General features: G+C 32.3%; 1 protein-coding gene across 6 annotated transcripts; it reads left to right on the forward strand.

Annotated features, from left to right (window-relative positions):
- Nucleotides 1-4,305: 4,305 nt before the first annotated feature.
- LOC109813789 (G-type lectin S-receptor-like serine/threonine-protein kinase At1g11300) lies at nt 4,306-13,196 on the forward strand. Of its 6 annotated transcripts, none has more exons than XR_014433147.1 (11): nt 4,307-5,730; nt 5,819-5,923; nt 6,021-6,253; nt 6,329-6,539; nt 6,764-7,001; nt 7,076-7,226; nt 7,326-7,661; nt 10,321-10,445; nt 11,596-12,659; nt 12,755-12,850; nt 12,945-13,196. XR_014433147.1 is itself a non-coding variant. In XM_083072614.1 (8 exons), exons 1-7 carry the CDS (start codon nt 4,449-4,451, stop codon nt 7,632-7,634), a joined length of 2,529 nt encoding a protein of 842 aa, XP_082928740.1. In that variant the 5' UTR covers nt 4,306-4,448; the 3' UTR covers nt 7,635-7,661; nt 12,945-13,196. The 6 variants fall into 6 exon arrangements, 2 of the variants coding, with proteins under 2 accessions (XP_082928740.1, XP_082928741.1); XR_014433148.1 differs by having other exon boundaries at nt 11,724-12,659; XR_014433149.1 differs by lacking the exon at nt 12,755-12,850.
- The last annotated feature ends 6,226 nt before the right edge of the window (nt 13,197-19,422 follow it).

The following is a 19,422-nucleotide window of genomic DNA, read 5'->3' on the forward strand; positions in this document are numbered from 1 at the left end:
TGTCACATGCATCATATGCATTTATGTGATGGGGTACGATATGGAGTACATCGTTAGGGAAGGCCCTCCAAGTGTGAAATATCTTGGAGGAGTCCTAGGGGATAATACAGTTTGGAAGCCCAATTCTGTTCGTTTGTGTGCATGGGACGTATCTTGCGTGACTTCACTATCCCGACGAGACCCTAGTAGTACATCCTTCTAGTTGAGAGTGTGCAGTTGAGCCGACATGTACTCCTAGACTACTCCAGGTACGTTGCTTCGACAGCATACCACGTGATATGTGATTATGAGACACGTGACTGGCGCCACATGCATGCATTTATGAGTCGAGTCCATGACATCATTGCATGATAAATGAGTGTGCATGTGATACCAATTGTGTATGTGTGTTGTCTATACTTGACTGATGCATGTGACTTGTATATTTGTTGTGTGTGTTGTCTAACTGTTATTTTTACATACCTGAAATCGAGTGAGATGTTTCTCACTCGCATGTTTGTTCTATGTGTATTTTTATTGTGTTGTAGGTGATCATCAACATGAGGATGTTGATGATGAGGGTTAGGCTTCAATTAGGAGTGCTCTGATAGGATATGTGACATCGGGGTATAGTTAGGACTAGTTTAGGACTTTAGTTTCTTTCTTGTTTGGAAAACCTATAACTTTTTTTTTTTGTAATTTTTGCAAGTGAACTATGATTATGTACGTGAATGTGAATCTTTTACCTATTTTCTAATTGAGAAAACTTTTATTCATTCAAATTTTATCTTACAATTATTGTGTATTATGTCGGTGTAGAGGGTGTCACACAAGATAGTTATAATCTTCTAAACATGATTAGCTCATGAATAATGATATTATCCTTATGAGCAACCGAACCATTTATGTCTAGAATTTATAGACACCAATACAACTTGAGTGAAAGTTCAGAAGAGTATAAGTTTCAAAAATAAGGCTAAATCACAATTTCAACCCCCATTCTTGTGATATTTTGACCATTCACATTGTGGTCCATCCCACTTAGTCCTCAACTCAATGAGCCACTAGTGGGCCAAGGCAGACTAGCCCATCCATGTTTTATAAAAGAAAATTAAAAAATATGTTAAAATTTTAAGTTTAAAGTTTTTATAGTGTAATTTTTTTAAGATTTTAATTTTCTTAAAAAAGTCAATATATATTGTTGTTATTATTATTAGGTCATTTTATAAACTTAATCTATCTTATACTAACTATTAATATATAATATTTTTACATTCTTTAAATAAAGTTGTCTATTTAAATTAATTTTACAAAATAAAAAGTTTTCCTTTTTTTTATTTTTTAATTTCTTTTAAAAAAATTGGCAGATTGTATATTAGCCCGGGAACCCACTCTTAAGTGGGACAAACCAAATTGTCTAGCCCACTTTTAATTGACGTGCTAAATGGCCTGACCAATATTTAGTGTGCTGACAACAGGATGAGTCTAAAATGGTCAGCCTTATCCCTAGGTCTCATATTGGTCGTGGCAAGGTTACCTATTCTTGACGGAACTACCTCTATTGCTACATGTTTTCACGTTGTTCTTCAAGTAAGGCATCAAGTCATCAACCTATGCCACAATTATTACTGACAAATGGAAGAACAATCACACGATGTGAAATACTAATGTAACCACTCATTAAGGCGACATTAGGGGAGATGTGTTAGGTGTCACACTCTTGTTCGAGGCAACAAAGGTCCTCATTTTGTCCTCTAGCAACAAATGAAGAAAAGGCAAGGGAACATATAGCCAATGACTTTATGCGAGCAAGTACGTATCCACTATTTTATCAAATGGGTAGATGATATCCCGCAGACGATGCAAAACTTTAAATGGAGGATATGAAAGGTACCCACAAATAGCTTCGCAAATGAAACATAGCAACAAAGGAAGAAGAGGTAAGGGATAGTCAATGAGAAAGTATCCACCATTCTATCAAATGGGTAGATGATTTCCCTCAGATGGTGCAAAACTATAAAGAGAGAATATGAAAGGTCCCACAAATGGATTCTCAAATGAAACAACGACCAAGTAATGAGAATTGATAGTAGAGGTTCACCTATAAACACTCTAACACCCAAGTCACTAATAGTTCCGGTAGAGTAATAGTGTAAGAGAATGCGAAAGCATAAATATACCTTTGGTGAGTCTTTTTCTAACTACATACAAGTGAAACATGTAAGAAAAAGGATGTTATTAATCTACGTGGATAGTTTCTTACAAGGTGCACTAGCTCATGCATGTGTTGCTTAACCTAAACATGACTAAGTTGATGTAAATATGAATAAAGTGGGCTTAAATATGACTAAATGAATTTATGGATCACTTAATTAGCTTTCATATGACCATGTCGAGATAGTTATTCCGGTATAACTTTTAACCACTCAATAACTTTATATCAAATGTAAATTTTGTAAATCCAACTGTTAGATTGAAAGTTCATATCACTTTATATATATGTTTATATCAAATTTTGTTATATTAAACAACAATTTGAAGGTAATCAAAGTGTTCATATTTTAATATATTTTAAAATATATATATTACGTCAATTTTCTTTTATAAGAATGAAGTATCAAATTATATTGGAATTAATATAAAATTTTGTATATACGATCTAAGAGTAAAAAACTTTAAATCTAACGGTTGAATTTACAAAATTCACATTTAATATAAAATTATTGAGTGGTATAATATTTAGTAAAAATTATACCGATATTATTATAATCCTCTCTCTCTATATATATATATATATAATTTGTAAAGATAACGATGAATTTTTCAAAATAATCAATTACCTAATTTGCATATTAACATGTGAACATTGGAAGGTGTTATAGGAAAATACAAATAGCCTTCTCTACATGCTCCTTTTTCACAAAACAATTCAACAAATTAACATAAAATACCAATTTCTCCGATATCTCAACACAAAGTGTGATGATTTAATCGGTTAATTTTCAAAGTAAATACCATGATTTAGAGAATGGTTAACCTTTATTTTATTTGAACAAATATTTTATAACTATTAAATGTAACAATTCAAGTTAATATTTATTCAATTTATATAATTCTAATGTCTCAAAAATATAGAATGTAGACAAACTCAAATTGACAAGGCTACCTATATTTTAGAAAATGTTGAAATGAAAAGTTAACTTTAATAATATTTACTTTAAGTTATAGGTAATCCACTATGAATGACCTAGTGGTGACAACTTTGATAATATATATAATTAAGATTATAAGTTTTAAATTCAGTGTTGTCATATTGTAAAAGAAAAAATCATATAAAACATTATTTCTAATTAAAGAATAAAAATATTTGCACTATAATGTATAAAAATTAAAATCATATATATAATATTACTAGCTATAAGCAAATAAAAAAATATTTTTTTCAATTTGGTAGTTGTCAAACACGATATTTGTTGTGGTAATGCAACACTTGCTCAGATTTTAAAGCTTAAAACAATTTACTTTTCATATTCAAATTGTAATTATCATTCAAACTTGAGAGATCATATCTTTGCGACTATAATAATAAAATAGTACTATAGATACCTACTACCTTCAAAAATACTTTAAACGTAACCTTAAAAAGGATAATACAATTAATAATAATTTAGTAATTTCGTGAGGAACCTGTGAAGTCCAATTTGACAACAGAAATGATGCCTCACAAATTTAACGAGCTAGGTGGGTTGAATGAATGGGGGAAATATAAGAAACAAAGAAAATGAAGGGAAAATGAACATGAAAGGTGACACTGAAAGCCAATTTTTCCATACACGTTATTTGAATCGTTCAAGACAACTGATTGAATAATATTATTAGGGTTGTCAAACTCGTGGAGGCAGAACTTGGGTTTAAGCTTAACGGAACAAAGTCTAAATCTCATATTTTTTCCCTTCTCCTATCACTGTCATAAAATACTTTTATATAAGAATGTTAAACCAACCGAGCCGTCAGTAATTGTCCTCGAACAGAAGATCGACATAGAACTCTCAATTCGATTTTATTTATATTAAAATAATATTTGATCAATAAAAATTATGTTTCATATATATAAACTAATCCTGTATTATTAACTTTAAAATACAGTATGATAATTAACATAAAATATATAAAACTGTTAAAGTTACAAATTTTGGCGTGACCATGGTGATCTAAGTTAAAAGTATAAAATTGAAGTTAAAAGTACATTCTTTGTTGAATAAATTAAGAAAATTATACCAACTATCTTAAAATACATTCTTTGTTGAATAAATAAGCATGTTTGGATTAGTTAAACCATCCCATAATTATTTATCCAACGGGGTGATCAGTTTTAAGAAGCCTCCTTCTATTTGTTTGTGAGAGCAAACTAAATTCTCGTTTGCACGCCATAGATAGATCCGTTGACTTTAAGAAGGAATTGTTTCAGTATGTGTTTCAGACACCGTGCAAACTTGTTCTTTGTTCTGTTCATACTTTGTCGTTATGTGTTGGACGTTGGTATTGCCATAGACAGCATCACATCATCGCAATCCATGAAGGACCCTGATACTCTAAGTTCCAAAGATGGTAACTTCACGTTGGGATTCTTCACCCCTCAAAACTCCACAAAGCGCTACGTTGGAATTTGGTGGAAGTCTGAGTCCACAGTCATATGGGTTGCTAACAGAGACCAACCACTGAATGATTCTTCTGGAGTTGTTACAATTTCTGAAGATAGCAATCTTGTGGTGCTGAATGGACAGAAACAAGTTATTTGGTCAACGAATGTGTCCAACATAACATCCAACACAAGTTCCCAGTTTTCAGACTCTGGTAAGCTCGTTCTCACAGAAACCACAAGGGGAACCATCTTATGGGATAGTTTTCAGCAACCTTCAAATTCATTATTGCCAAGCATGAAACTTTCACTCAATATAGTAACAGGTGAGAAAGTAGAACTTACATCATGGAAAAGCCCTTCTAATCCTTCCGTTGGAACCTTCTCTTTTAGTGTTGTTCAACGCATAAATATAGTTGAAGTGTTCATTTGGAATGAAACTCGACCATTCTGGCGCAGTGGTCCATGGAGTGGTGGGGTATTTAGAGGGATACCAACGATGTCAACATATTTTGATGGTTTCAAAGGTGGTGATGATGGAGTGGGGAATGCAAATATCTATTACACAGTGCCAACAGATACAGAATTTGTAGTCTATATATTGAATTCGCAAGGCCGATTTGAACAAACTTGGTGGGATGATGAGAAGAAAGGAATGGAAGTTACGTGGACCAGTCGAAAATCCGATTGTGATGTTTATGGTATGTGTGGACCTTTTGCAAGTTGTAATTCACAGAGGTCACCAATATGTAGCTGTTTGAAAGGGTTTGAACCAAGGAACAAAGAGGAGTGGAGTAGACAGAACTGGACTAGTGGATGTGTTAGGAGAACACGGTTGAAGTGTGAAAGGGTCAAAGATCAGAACACAAGTATAGATACAAAGGAAGATGGGTTTCTGAAACTGCAGATGATTAAAGTTCCAGATTTTGAAGAAGGGTTACCTGTTTCGCCAGACATATGCAAAAGCCAATGCTTGGATAATTGCTCTTGTATTGCTTACTCTTACGATGATGCGATTGGTTGTATGTCTTGGACAGAGAATCTACTTGACATACAACAATTCTCAGAAGGAGGACTTGATCTATATATTCGTGTGGACAACTCTGAACTTGGTATGCTACATCTGCACAAACATTTAAAACAGTTTCTTTTGACTGAATATATTACATTTTAAATTTAATTTTTTTTTCTTCATAACAGATAAAGGGACAAATACAACAATGATCATTACAATAACAGTGATAGTTGGAACTGTCATCCTTGTTACTTGTGCATATGTCATGTGGAGGACTTCCAATCACCCAGGTATGACACCATCTTCTGTGGTTTTAGAATTAGTCCTATCATTAGTTCTCGTTTTATTGGTAAAGTAGCTAAGCTAACATTATCTTTCTAACTCCAGCTAAAATATGGCGAGCGATCAAATCAGCAAGGAAGAGGAACAACAAAGCTATCCTACTATCTAACAGGGGTGGTGAGACACCAGAACAACCAAGGCACAGCGTAATTGAAGAACTGTCACAAGTTAAACTACAGGAGCTGTTAATATTTGATTTTGAAAGGGTTGCTACAGTCACAAACAACTTCCACCTGTCCAACAAACTTGGGCAGGGTGGTTTTGGCCCAGTGTACAAGGTACCTTCAAACAAAGTTATCGAATTTGAAACCATATTGCAACATTTGTTTTCTTATTACTTTCTTTTTTCTCAGGGTAAACTGCAAGATGGACAGGAAATAGCTGTTAAAAGACTTTCTAGAGCATCTGGACAAGGCCTTGAAGAATTCATGAATGAAGTAGTGGTGATTTCCAAGCTTCAACACCGAAATCTTGTAAGACTTTTTGGCTGCTGTGTTGAAGGTGATGAAAAGATGTTAATATATGAATACTTGCCAAACAAAAGTTTGGATTTTTTTGTCTTTGGTAAGTTCTATGATGCCTCCTCTACTATTTTTCTCATATCCAAATCAAAACCTGTTATGCTTCTCTTTATCTAAGATAAATCAATATTTAAGAAATAAATAATCATTTAATAGTGTGGGTGTTTTCTCGAAGGCATGTTAATCAGGGGATTTAGATAACTCAACTTCGCAACTTTGTCTTATAATATTATGTTCAAAATACAATAATGTACCCTTACTCTTTAGATCCGTCAAAAAGTAAACTCCTAGATTGGAGTAAGCGTTGTAGCATAATAGAAGGAATAGCTCGAGGATTGCTTTATCTTCACAGAGATTCTAGACTAAGAATCATACACAGAGATTTAAAGGCAAGTAATATCCTGTTAGATGAAGAAATGAATCCAAAAATTTCAGACTTCGGTATGGCTAGAATCTTTGGAGGCAGTGAAGATGAAGCCAATACTAAAAGAGTTGTTGGAACCTAGTAAGTATGTTTTCTATGTCCAATTAATATAAGAATAAAATAGATGGAGAATAAATTTTTACAATTGAATGCAGTGGCTATATGTCTCCTGAATATGCAATGCAAGGACTGTTTTCAGAAAAATCAGATGTTTTTAGTTTTGGTGTTTTGATACTAGAGATTGTTAGTGGAAGAAGAAACTCAAGCTTTTATGATGATGAGAATGCTCTGAGTCTTTTAGGATTTGTAAGTCTTTCTACAATTCATTTCTCACTCACTTACATGAACTTTTGCTTTTGCTGATACACAACGACCTTTTTTCTTTTCTTCTTTTTTTCATTTTAGGCCTGGATACAATTGAAGGAAGGCAATATATTATCTATAGTAGATCAAGGAATATATGATCCAAGTCATCATAAAGATATTTTGAGGTGCATACACATAGGACTTCTTTGTGTACAAGAACATGCTGCAGAACGGCCCACTATGGCTTCAGTAATTTCCATGCTTAATAGTGAGGTTGCGTTTCTTCCTCCTCCAAGTCAACCTGCATTCATCCGGAAGCAAAATATGTTGAATTCGGTGTCATCTGAAGAGCTTAATAGATTTTCCTCCGTCAATACTATTAGCACTACAACTATCCATGGTAGATAAGATAGCAAATAAAGAACTCAAAGAAAGGTAAATCGACTTTATCTTCGCTCAACGTATGTGTACAAATGAATCTATACCGGTGTGAAAGAAAACAATTTTAACATGGGTCTCATTTTTTAGACAGCCAATAATTATGACACACTCGTGAGGAACTTATTCACAAGACAAAATAAAAAAAGAGAGAATTTTGATTACTAAAAAATACAAAAATAATTTTTAAGGGTCTTGAGAGATTTTTTGTCTTATAGTGAGTGTCTATAAAACATTTTCCACTTATGCTCATCATTTGATTGGAGTGAATGTTAACAACACACTCTCTAATACTCTTTTTAATGAAGACTAACTCAAGAGGGACAATGAAAGACAAGATTTCTCGATATCAACACTTTTTAATATGGATAGATTCAAGGGGGACAACTAGGGCCTTACCCCTCCTTGCCCCCTCCTTGTCTCTCATACTTTTTGTTGAAAATAAAACATGAAAATAGAAGTGTATGACTAAGTACAAAAATAACATATTGAAATAAGAAAATTTGCAATTTCACACATATAAAAGGGAGGGAGCAAAAATTGATATGATATATTTGAGTTATGAGCTCAGTTTTGTATACATGAAAAATATTTATATATTAAATTATTAAATACTAAAGCTAACTAACTCCTAATTGGGTAAACCAAACAACAAATTATGCTTAAGTTAACATGTAAACATCATTTGCACAACTTACATTTTTTGAATATAAGTAATCTATAATCAAATTAACAAACAAAACAAAAAATCACAAAAAGCTTTAAAATATTTAATTATGATAGTGGAAAAATTTCAACTACCAACACTTCTTATATATAAGGTGAAATTAAAGAGTATTTATAAAGTTTGAAAAAAAGTAGTATAAATTATAATATGTAGAAATTTTAACACTTTTTTAATAAATTAAAACATGTTTCTTTTAATCATTAAGAAAATCACTTTTAATTTTACGTGTAAAAACATTAAATATTTTAAAAGCATTATGTGTTTATTTATTAATAGATAAATATTCATATAATTACGAAACAAGAAAATAAATTGCCCTCACCCTCTCGTTCTATAGGTTTTTGGATCTATCCTTGTTGTTTAATATTTCCATACAAGAAATGTTACATACGTTACTATACGTATAATATATATATATGTATGTGTGTGTACGTATATATATATATATATATATATATATATATATATATATATATATATATATGTATATATATATATATATATATATTTAGTATATAGTTATACACAATTTTACTGATGATTTTGCATGAAGTTTAACAACATATTTTGTATATCACTATAGTCTATACTTACACTTTTTAACAATATACCAACATATATTGTATTTATTGTGTGGATAAAATTATTTTTTAGTGACACATATTATGTCAATATATATTGTGTGTCATTATGTAACAATTTTCTTGTAGTAAACTATTTCGATCTATTAAGTTAAAAAATGGTTCAAAACTATAAAATCACAAGAGACACTTATTAATTAATTAGGAATTTTGTTAATTAAGGTGGTTTTATTCTATAGGTTAATATAAGAGAAATCAAGACAAAGAAAAGAAAAAAGAATTGAAGTTGGGAAAGATTCATTGAAGAAAGATGTTTATCTCCATTAACTCAAAAAGGTGGCTAGATTAAAAGATTCATTTGAGAAAATATGGGAATCACATTCTTCCTCAAGAAGACTTAAGCCTAATAAGAAGAACTTAGCGTATTTCAGAAAAATGGAAGATCACATTCTATCGAGAAAAGACACATAAGCCATTTCAAAGAGCATAACCCCTTTAGCACTAACAAGAGAAAACCTTCAGGAGCTCATTTTGTACATTATGTGACTCTTGATGATTATATATGTGATGATATATTCTTTTACATATTTTGGTTTTGTTTTCTTGCTTAAAGTATTTAGGTGTTGATTACCCATAATATGATTTTTAATTTAGAACTTGATTGAAAAAAGTTATCTAGATCAAGACTTGAAATGAACCATCTAATGATCCAAGTTGTAAGGAATAAAGCTTAGATCATTAGTTTAAGAGAAGAATGTCTTAATGCAAGTTTTTCATTTACAACATGCAAGGAATTGGTGTTTTTAGAGAAGAAACTTATAATATTTCATCAAGGAATTGGTATTGAGTGAATCTAATCTTTAAAAATATTGTAAACAAAAGTGGTTAACATGTTATAAGATCAATGTTATAAAACAATGGCGGTTTTTATCATTTTTTGAGGAGGTTTATGTCCTCCCAAATTCAGATACATCTTTCCCTGAAAAATTTCACCACTTTTCTCTAACTTTTTCCCCCACAATTTTTTTCACCCAATCCCTCCTTCAATTTTCACCACATTTTCCTCTTACTCACTTTGCTCCTCTCACCTGTGGGCATCGCTCCTCCCACCTTCTCCCCTTCTCTTCCTTAGATGAAGATGTTAGGGCCAATCTCCCACCTTTTCACATTGCTAAAGACAATCATGGCTAGTTGCTCAACCCCCTCTCTCGCCCTTGCTTTTGGGGTTTCAGTACAATTCAATGTTGTGGTTGTTTCCTCTTCTTTTCCTTGCCTTGTGTCATGCCTTATGATAACTGAATGCAATATTGTCATTATCAATTTACCTATTTTTTCTTTTTTTTTTTAGCTTTTAGTTTCATGGTAACATCAGCACAAAGATATATATCTAAAAAGTGGTCACAACCTCTATCTCACAAATAGTGAAAGGAGTTTGAGTACATCAAGGGCACAACAAGGGAAGTATCGTAAAAGGTGAGGATCCCTAATAACTTTAATGAAATCTTTAAATTGATTGGATCCTTGTATGAATGTTGCTCTTGTTGAATAAATTTAATGAAATCTTTAAATTAATTGCTTTTTTTGCAATATCATCTATTAAAGAGAGAGTGTTTGGAAATTATTGTAGCAGGGTTCGTGATTGGTTGAAAAGATGTTGAAAATGGTTGTTTGTATGATTGTCTATTTTTATGAGTGGTGTGCGAATGGTGAAAAGAAGTAGGGTAATTTAGTAGCCCGGGCTTAAAAGGCAATTATGATTACTGTCTCTCCCATTCATGTCTATCACTATTTAAGTAAGACACAATAAGGTATTAAAATAAGCACCCATAAAATTAGTGTCTTATACTTATGTAAGGCACTACAAATGAAGCCACTATCAAAACAAATATTCTAAAGATCCCTTGAAGAACTCAAGAATACAATCATGCAAACATTTAAACCAAAAATTCCAAAGTCCTTGAAGAGATCCAAACAACCTCTCTAGAAATCTTCAACAAAAAAACATGTCCAATTATAAGTAAGATGAAAATAAGAGCAGTACCATTAAACAATCATTAAGAAGAGATATAATTACACAAATAGAAGGATTGAATATCTTCAGTTAGATTATTAAAAGGAAAAAATAACCAAAAAACAAAACTCAATAGCAAGTAAAATTGGACAATGACAGTCCAGTGTTGATACAAATTTGAAATTGTAGATGTTATAGGCTACACTAGTACAAAAATTAGTTTTAAAATAAGTTATAACGTAGCCGATTTTAAAAGTGACACGGTGATAATTTTGTAAATAATGACACAAGTTTTAAAATCGGCTACGTTTTAACCAATTTTAAAAGATATGTCCGCTACTTTTAAAATCGGTCATTTAAGAACCGATTTTGTATGTAGTATATAATCAGTTCTTAAATAGCCGATTTTAAAAATGCTACTTTTAAAATCGGCTATTTAAGAATGAATTTTGTATACTACATAAAAAATCGGTTCTTAAATGACCAATTTTAAAAATGTCACTATATTCTCATTTTCATCTTTCCCTTCATTCTTATTATAAAAGCCTATACGTGTTCCAACCCTTCTTTAATCTTTCCCTCTATTTCTTTCTCTCGTGTTGTCATCTAAAGTCTGAAGCGTCTCATTTTCTTTGCAACACTACTATAGCAAGGTAACATTCACATTCTTTTCTCATCTTTTTAATTTCGCTGTTGGTTTGGGCAAATATCAAAACTGGAACGGCCCATTCTACAAGCAGAATGGCCCGTACTGCAAGCAGAACGATCCTAACTTAGAAAATTAGACACCTTGTATTCGTGTATGGGACGCCACCAGGCAGACTGGGATCCAGAATTTTCTCTGGGACCATGATCGCTTTTGGATTTTGGCTGCACATCCTCACATGAATCTCTTGGCGGAAGGTCATGATAGTGGCATGATTGTGTTCAAGTTGGAGAGGGAAAGGCCTGCTTTTGTTGTGTCTGGGGATGCTTTGTTCTATACCAAAGACCGTTTTTTTCCTCTGTTCGGATGTTGATGGGGGGTCTTATGAGCTGTATAGCATATCCAAGGATGGATATGGTAGGGGTGATTTGCAGGATGCCAAGAAAGGTGTTGGAGTATCTGCCCTGTTTGTCGCTCGGAATAGGTTTGTTGTGCTTGACAAAAGCAGCAACCAAGTGCTTTTGAAGAATATTAAGAATGAGACTGTTAAGAAGAGTGCCCTTCCCATTGCCACGGATGTTATATTCTATAGGGGAACCAACAATTTGATTTGTGGGTCAGAGGATAGGGTCGTTCTGTTCGATCTTCAACAGAAGATAGTTCTTGGTGAGCTCCAAACCCCCTTTTGTCAAGTATGTTGTCTGTTCTGGGGACATGGAAAGTGTTGCTTTGCTCAGCAACCATGTCATTGTCATTGCTAGCAAGAAGCTTGTGCACCAATGCACTCTCCATGAGACCATTCGTGTGAAAAGCGGAGCCTAGGATGACAACAGTGTTTTGATCTACACGACTTTAAATCACATCAAATACTGCCTTCCTAATAGAGATGGTGGGATAATAAAGACACTGGATGTCCCCATTTACATCACTAAGGTTTCTGGAAACACCATCTTCTACTTGGATCGAGATGGGAACACATATACTTAAAGGTTCAAAGTTGAAGAAAAAAATGTTTTGGGTCTCTCTTAAAGTAAGTTATTTTATTTTAGTAATGATATTTTTTCTAAGGTATTTTCTTTTGAATTACCATTACTACTAAAATTGATTTTTATATTCATTTTGTAGTCTCATAAGTAAAAAGGAAACTATGAGTGCGGATACTATGTAATGAAAGCAATGCATACTATTGTTAATTTACAAATAATATCTAGGTGTGCTGAAGTAAGTTTTAGAATTTTGAAAATTTTTATTTTAAGTTTTCATTTTATCATATGTTTTATGAGTTACTTCTAATTGTTCTAAATTTTCTTAACAGATGTTTATAGATCGATCATCATTGTCGCTAGAAGATATAAACACAATTAGGGAGCAATGGGCTACATTTTTCATTGAAACATTGACTAGCTACGAGTTATGTTTATAGTTTTACTCATTTTGTAGTTTAGGATGCATAATAATTTGTAAGTTACTTAACTTATTATGTACACATTTATGTATTACATGCATGTATTTTAAAAACATTTTGATTATATATAAGGTTGACATTTACCAACTCTTGTCATTTGTATGTAATTTGGTCCATTGAAAACATATGAATTGTCTGGTATTTTATTAATTTGCAAGTTTTGTAAGTTTTGTTCAGGGATCCTCCTAAAACAAGTCAATTATTTTATAAAAAAAATTAACCACTTTTAACATCGATCATGCCATAACCGATGTTAAAAGCTAGACTTTTAAAATTGTTTTATGTAAGACCGATGTTAAAAGTCTAACTTTTAAAATCGGTTTATGCATGACCGATGTTAAAAGTCTAACTTTTAAAATTGGTTTATACATGACCAATGTTAAAAGTCCTACTTTTTAAAATTGTCTCTTTTAAAATTGGTCGGAGAACCGATTTTAAAAGTCAGAAATGACCGATTTTAAAAGTGTTTTCTCCACTAGTGCTACGAAAGAATTTAGTTTCTATTCAAAAAATTATTGTTTGCTTTAGTCTTTATCTACTACAATTCAGGATATGTTTGGCAGGCTGCAATCCCTAGTGGATTTGGTCATACCATTTGTGGCTACCATGGTTTTTTTCTCCATTAAAAAATTAGGGATAGCTTTGGTACAACAGTAAGCTTGCTGCTTGGTGACTTGGAGGTTGAGTTTAAACCCTATAAAATGCTTGCAACGATATAGTTATAGCAATTAAAAACTATAGTAATTAATTAGCAAATTAACACTAAATTTCAAATGGTCACGACATCGAAAAAAAAGGGTCACGTCACCTAACACTCTTTTTTTCCCTTTGTGTGTGTTTGTCTGTGTTTGTGTGTCACATGTGTATGTGTATGCGTCTGTATCTATGTTTGTGTCAAGAAGAGCATTCGCCATTAAAGTTAGAAACAATCATGACCCAATGATATGGGTGTGCATGCCTTTGTCAATGTGTGTCCTTGTATGAATGTATGTGTCTATATGTCACGTGCACGTGCATGTACATGTCTATGTGTTGAGAAGAGCATTTGCCATTGGAGTTAGCAGCAATCATCGCCTGATGATGGGTGTTCTATGCTAAGTGAAGATGTTAAATTTACTCACCATTCTTTTAACATCTTTTGAGGACTTATTGCCATTTTTCTCTCTCTATTTTGTATCCACTCATAGTTCGAGAACAAAGTGCAAGATTTGATTTATTTTGTTTTTCAATGGAGAATCAATTTAGGAATGAATGTAGAACTTCATGCATCATAATCTTTAGGGGTGAGCATCAATTGGTTACAAATGGTTTAGGACCAAAAAAATTCAAAACGACACAATCCAATGGAGTAAAAATGCAAACCATTTTTGTTCGTTATTGTTCTTAAGTGAGTCAAGTATGGGTTGCTTAGGTGTTAGGTTAAACAAAAGTATCTGTGGGTTTTTATTCAAAACACCAGTGTCTTAGAGTGTTAAAGATTGTGAATCACAACATGCAAAAGAAGAAATTTTCATCTTTTCTAGAGTTTATACCAAACTAGGATAAGATTCATTGGGGAGGGCACAATGGCTAACCAAAATGAGAACCTTTAGAGAGATTATAAAAAGATCTTTTTATGACGAGGATATTATGTCTGATGTAATATACGACATAGAAAGTGGCATGGTGGCAAAGTAGTAAATATGGCAAAACGTTTTAAGCCAGGTGTTGTTGACTCACCCATCATAGAAAGTTTTTTATGTCAATGAGTCAACACTAGTAATAAAATATGTTGGGGAGGGTCAACTTTGTAGTTGACCCAACCTTTCTATGAAGGATGTAAGACACACGACATAAAAAGAAATTTTTATGGCAGGTAAAACAACATCTGACATTAAAAGTGTTTTAAAATTTCAAAAAATACAATCCACGTTTTTCAACTTCAGACTTTTATTTTTTTTTTGTCTCATTTTCCTTTTCTTCATCATCTTCCTTTTTATACATCTAGGTAAATTATTTTCCTCTTTTGCTTTCATCTTTTGTTGCCTTTTCTATTGTTATTCATTAAATGTTGATAATGTGGTGGTTTGGAAGCAAACATGGTGGTGGAAGATGATGTTGTTGAAACAAAGAGATACGAGGACAAGAGGTAAAGTGGTGGCCCCAAAATGCATAATGCAATGACAATGAAACATGAAGATGTGAGAACAAGAGAGAAATAGTGCGGTGGTAGAATGCGAAAAGAAGGAAAGAGCACAGTGGAGAAACAATTGTTAACCTAAAAAATAAGACTTTTATGTTAGTTATTTTTGTAACCAACATAGAAAGTCAAGAATTTTTCATATCACCAACATCTATAAAGGGTATAAAATGACATGAAAAGTCTTTTTTAGTCATCATTAAAAGTGTCACACACACTAGTAGCACAAACTGAACCACTCCAAGTTGTGGCTGCTGATGGGTTAGGTCTTTAGAATTCATAAAGGAAGGATCATGGGATGTGGGAAGGAAGGTGGTGGTGGACTAGTGGTAAGTTGATATAATTGACATAGAAAGTTAAGACTTTTTATGTCAGTTATTTTTAAAATTGACATAAAAAAATCAAGACTTTTTATATTGTTGAGATCTATGACAAGTTTAGAGCCTACATAAAAAGTATGTTTTACTCATCATAAAAAGTGTCATGCACATTAGTAGCATAAATCGAACCACTTTAAGTTGTGGCCACTAACAAATTGGGTCTTTGGAATTCATAAAGGAACAACCATAGGATGTTAGAGGGAAGATGGTGGCGGACTGGTGGTAAGTTGGTGAGGATGGAGATATTTTATGCTAGGAGTGTTCATGGATTGGATATTTGAAAAATCCAAATGAAATTGAACCAATCTATTTTATAAAAGTAGATAGATTAACTAAACTATATTTTATAAAGTGAATTCATTTGTTTTAAAAAATACATGGATCAAATTTTTTAAAATTGGATTCATTTATTTCAGAGCAATTATCCACTTTTTTCTTATATATGGATCGATATTTCTGTTAAATTGAATCAAATCAAACTAATCAACTTTGTAAAAATGGATTGATTAACCAAACTAATTTTACAAAATGGGCTAATTCGATTATTTTCTCAAAATGGATCAAATTTTATAATTTGGATTAGATTGGTTTGGATTTTTTGCACAGCCATAGTTTGTGACTTTGTGGAATAGAGAAAATGTTATTGGTCCTAGGTAGAACACAAATCTAGAAAGGAGGGTTGAATAGATTTTTTGCTTAGACGACTTCTAATGGTTTTTCTTGCTTTCTTATTAATTTCTTTGTTTCTCATACAACTTTTTACTAATCACATTCAAATCACAAACCAAACAAGATACAAAGTATATCGGATTCATTACACAACAAAATAGATGTTGTAATCCAAATTGATTTTAGTAATTACCTTCCTTCAATTTATTACCAGATAATATATATCATATCAAATTTCGCAACTCAGAAATCTATAATATTCAAGAAAACATTTATTTTACTTTCTTGAAATTATTTTTATCAATTCAATATGAATTATTACAAGATATGAAGGAAAAGGGAGAATTTGCAAAGTGATCTATACTGGTTCAGCCATGCAAAGGCCTACATCCAGTTTCAGACTTAGCTCCTCGCTAAATCCAGTCTTTCTACTATAATATTCTTTACAAATACCATTTACAAGAAATATTATAATCAAAAAACATAATCACCTAATCTTGATCCCACAAGATTAAACTATCACCAAAATTCTTGCACCTCAAGAATCCACTTGAGAAAACCTATCTCAAGATTTCTTTTTCACTCTTTCATGCGATACCCTTATCTAAAAGAGTCACATACCATAGCATACCTAGATATACAAACAAGAGTTATAAGATCAAAAAAGATACACTTGTAGTGCGGATTGATCTTCCATAATGAATTGTTCAACTTTCTTGAACTTCTTTTAAGATAACATCTTTCTTGAATTTTCTTTGATTTTGAATTGTTCTGAAAAATATTTGATCTTCACTCAAAAATGATTTTCATATTGTTTTTAATCATATGTAATCTCTCTTTTTCATGTCATATCATCTTTCATATCATATCTTTTAGTTTTCAAAAAGATATATATTTATAGAGCAAATAAGATTTCAACATTAAAAACTCGTAACAGTAGTAATCTATTACCAATTTTTAATGAAATTGAAATATGTTAAAATAAGAATAGAGGTAATCAATTACTGATCCTAGATCAGAATTTGCTAAGTGTTGCTCAACTAATGAAGAGAGGATATTCTGTTTTATTTAAAAACAATGGCTATATCATATTGGATTCAAATGATTCTAAAGTTATTAAGGTTGAAATGTGTGATAATAGCTTTCCAGTCAGTTTGAATCAAGTGAATGAATCAACTCTTGTTTCCAAACATTATGATTTTGTTTTATGGCACAAAAGATATGGTCACTTTAATATGGGTGCTTTGAAATTTTTACAAACTCGTGATATGGTGAGAGACATGCCTATGATGGGTATTATTAATTATTTATGCGATGCTTGTCAATTGGGAAAAATGCATAGAAAGTCTTTTTCATCAACAAATGTCACACGAGCAAAGGAAAAATTGGAGCTTATTCACACTAATTTGTGCGGTCCCATGAGTGTTCCTTCTCTTAGCCAAAGCAAATATTTTCTTCTGTTTAATGATGACTTGACAAGAATGACATGGGTGTATTTTTTATCAAGAAAAGCTCAAACTTTTGATGTCTTTAAAAAGTTTAGAGCCATGGTGGAGTCTCAAAGTGGCTGCAAGATTAAAATGTTGAGATCTGAGAATGGGAAGGAGTATACATCTAATAAGTTTAATGCATTTTGTGAAGATATGGGCATTGTTCATCAATTGACACTAAGTTTTACTCCTGAACAAAATGGAGTTTCTGAGAGAAAAAATAGAACAATTATGGAGATGGAAAGATGTTTAATTGCTAAAAAGAAATTGCCAAAATGTTTTTGGGCTAAAGCTGTTTATACAATCGTCTATCTTTTGAATAGGCTGCCAACAAGAGCTGTTCAAGAGAAAACACCAATTGAAGCTTGGAATGGAGTGAAGCCCACACCTGAAGATTTTTTGGATCTATTTGTTGTACTCATGTTGCAACAGCAAAAAGATCCAAAGTAGATGACAAAGCTCAAATGGGGATTTTCTTAAGCTATTCTGCAAACTCCAAAGGTTATCGGGTGTACAATATGAGGTCAAAATAGATTGTGATCAGTAGGGATATTCAAATTGATGAGAATGCATACTGGAATTGGGAAAATAATGAAGTTCAAAGAAGCACAAAAACAGAACAGTTGACAACCACTTTTGACCAGGAGCAAGCCGCAAATGAGAATAAAAATCAGATTGTTGAATCTGATTCTCTTGTGCTAAAATCCAAGTCTTTGGCTGAAATTTATGAAAAATGCAATTTTTTTGGTAAGTGAGCCTTCTTGTTTTGAAGAGGCTTCAATGCATGAAGAATGGAAAGTTGCAATGAAGGAGGAGTTGGCCATGATTAACAAAAATGGCACTTGGGAACTTACTTCAAAGCCCAAGGACAAAATGTGATTGGCGTCAAATGGGTTTATAGAACAAAATTAAATCTGGATGGTTCCATCCACAAGCACAAAGCAAGGCTTGTTGTGAAGGGGTATTCTCAAATGGTTGGAGTTGATTATGGTGATACATTTGCGCTAGTTGCTAGGCATGAAAAAATTAGATTAATTGTTGCATTAGCGGCTCAATATGGATGGAAAATCTTTCACTTGGATGTTAAATCTACTTTTTTAAATGGAGTATTACAAGAAGAAATATATGTTAAACAACCTGATGGTTTTATTGTTGCAGGTCAGGAATAAAAAGTTTATAGGCTTCATAAAGCCTTGTATGGGCTGAAATAGGCTCCAAGAGCTTAGTACAATAGAATTGATTCTGATTTTTTGCAAAATGATTTCAGGAGGAGTCAAAATGAGCCTACTCTTTATGTGAAAGATTGTGGCAGCAGAAAGAAATTGTGGTTTCACTTTATGTTGATGATTTTTTAATTACAGGTGATGATGTTGGTGAAATTAAAGAGTTTAAAAACAACATGTTGCAAGTTTTTGAAATGACAGATCTTGGAATGATGAGGTATTTTTTGGGGATGAAAGTGCATCTGATTGATGATGGAATTTTTCTCTCACAGAAAAAGTATGCAAATGACTTGCTGAAAAAAATTCAAACTGGAGAATTGTAATCCTATTTCAACTCCACTTGTTGTCAATGAAAAGCTCTCCAAGGATGATGGTGATGTAAAGGCA

This window comes from Cajanus cajan, chromosome 4 (assembly GCF_000230855.2).
Source record: "Cajanus cajan strain Asha chromosome 4, NIPB_CcT2T_4, whole genome shotgun sequence".
In the NCBI taxonomy this organism is placed as follows: Eukaryota; Viridiplantae; Streptophyta; class Magnoliopsida; order Fabales; family Fabaceae; genus Cajanus; species Cajanus cajan.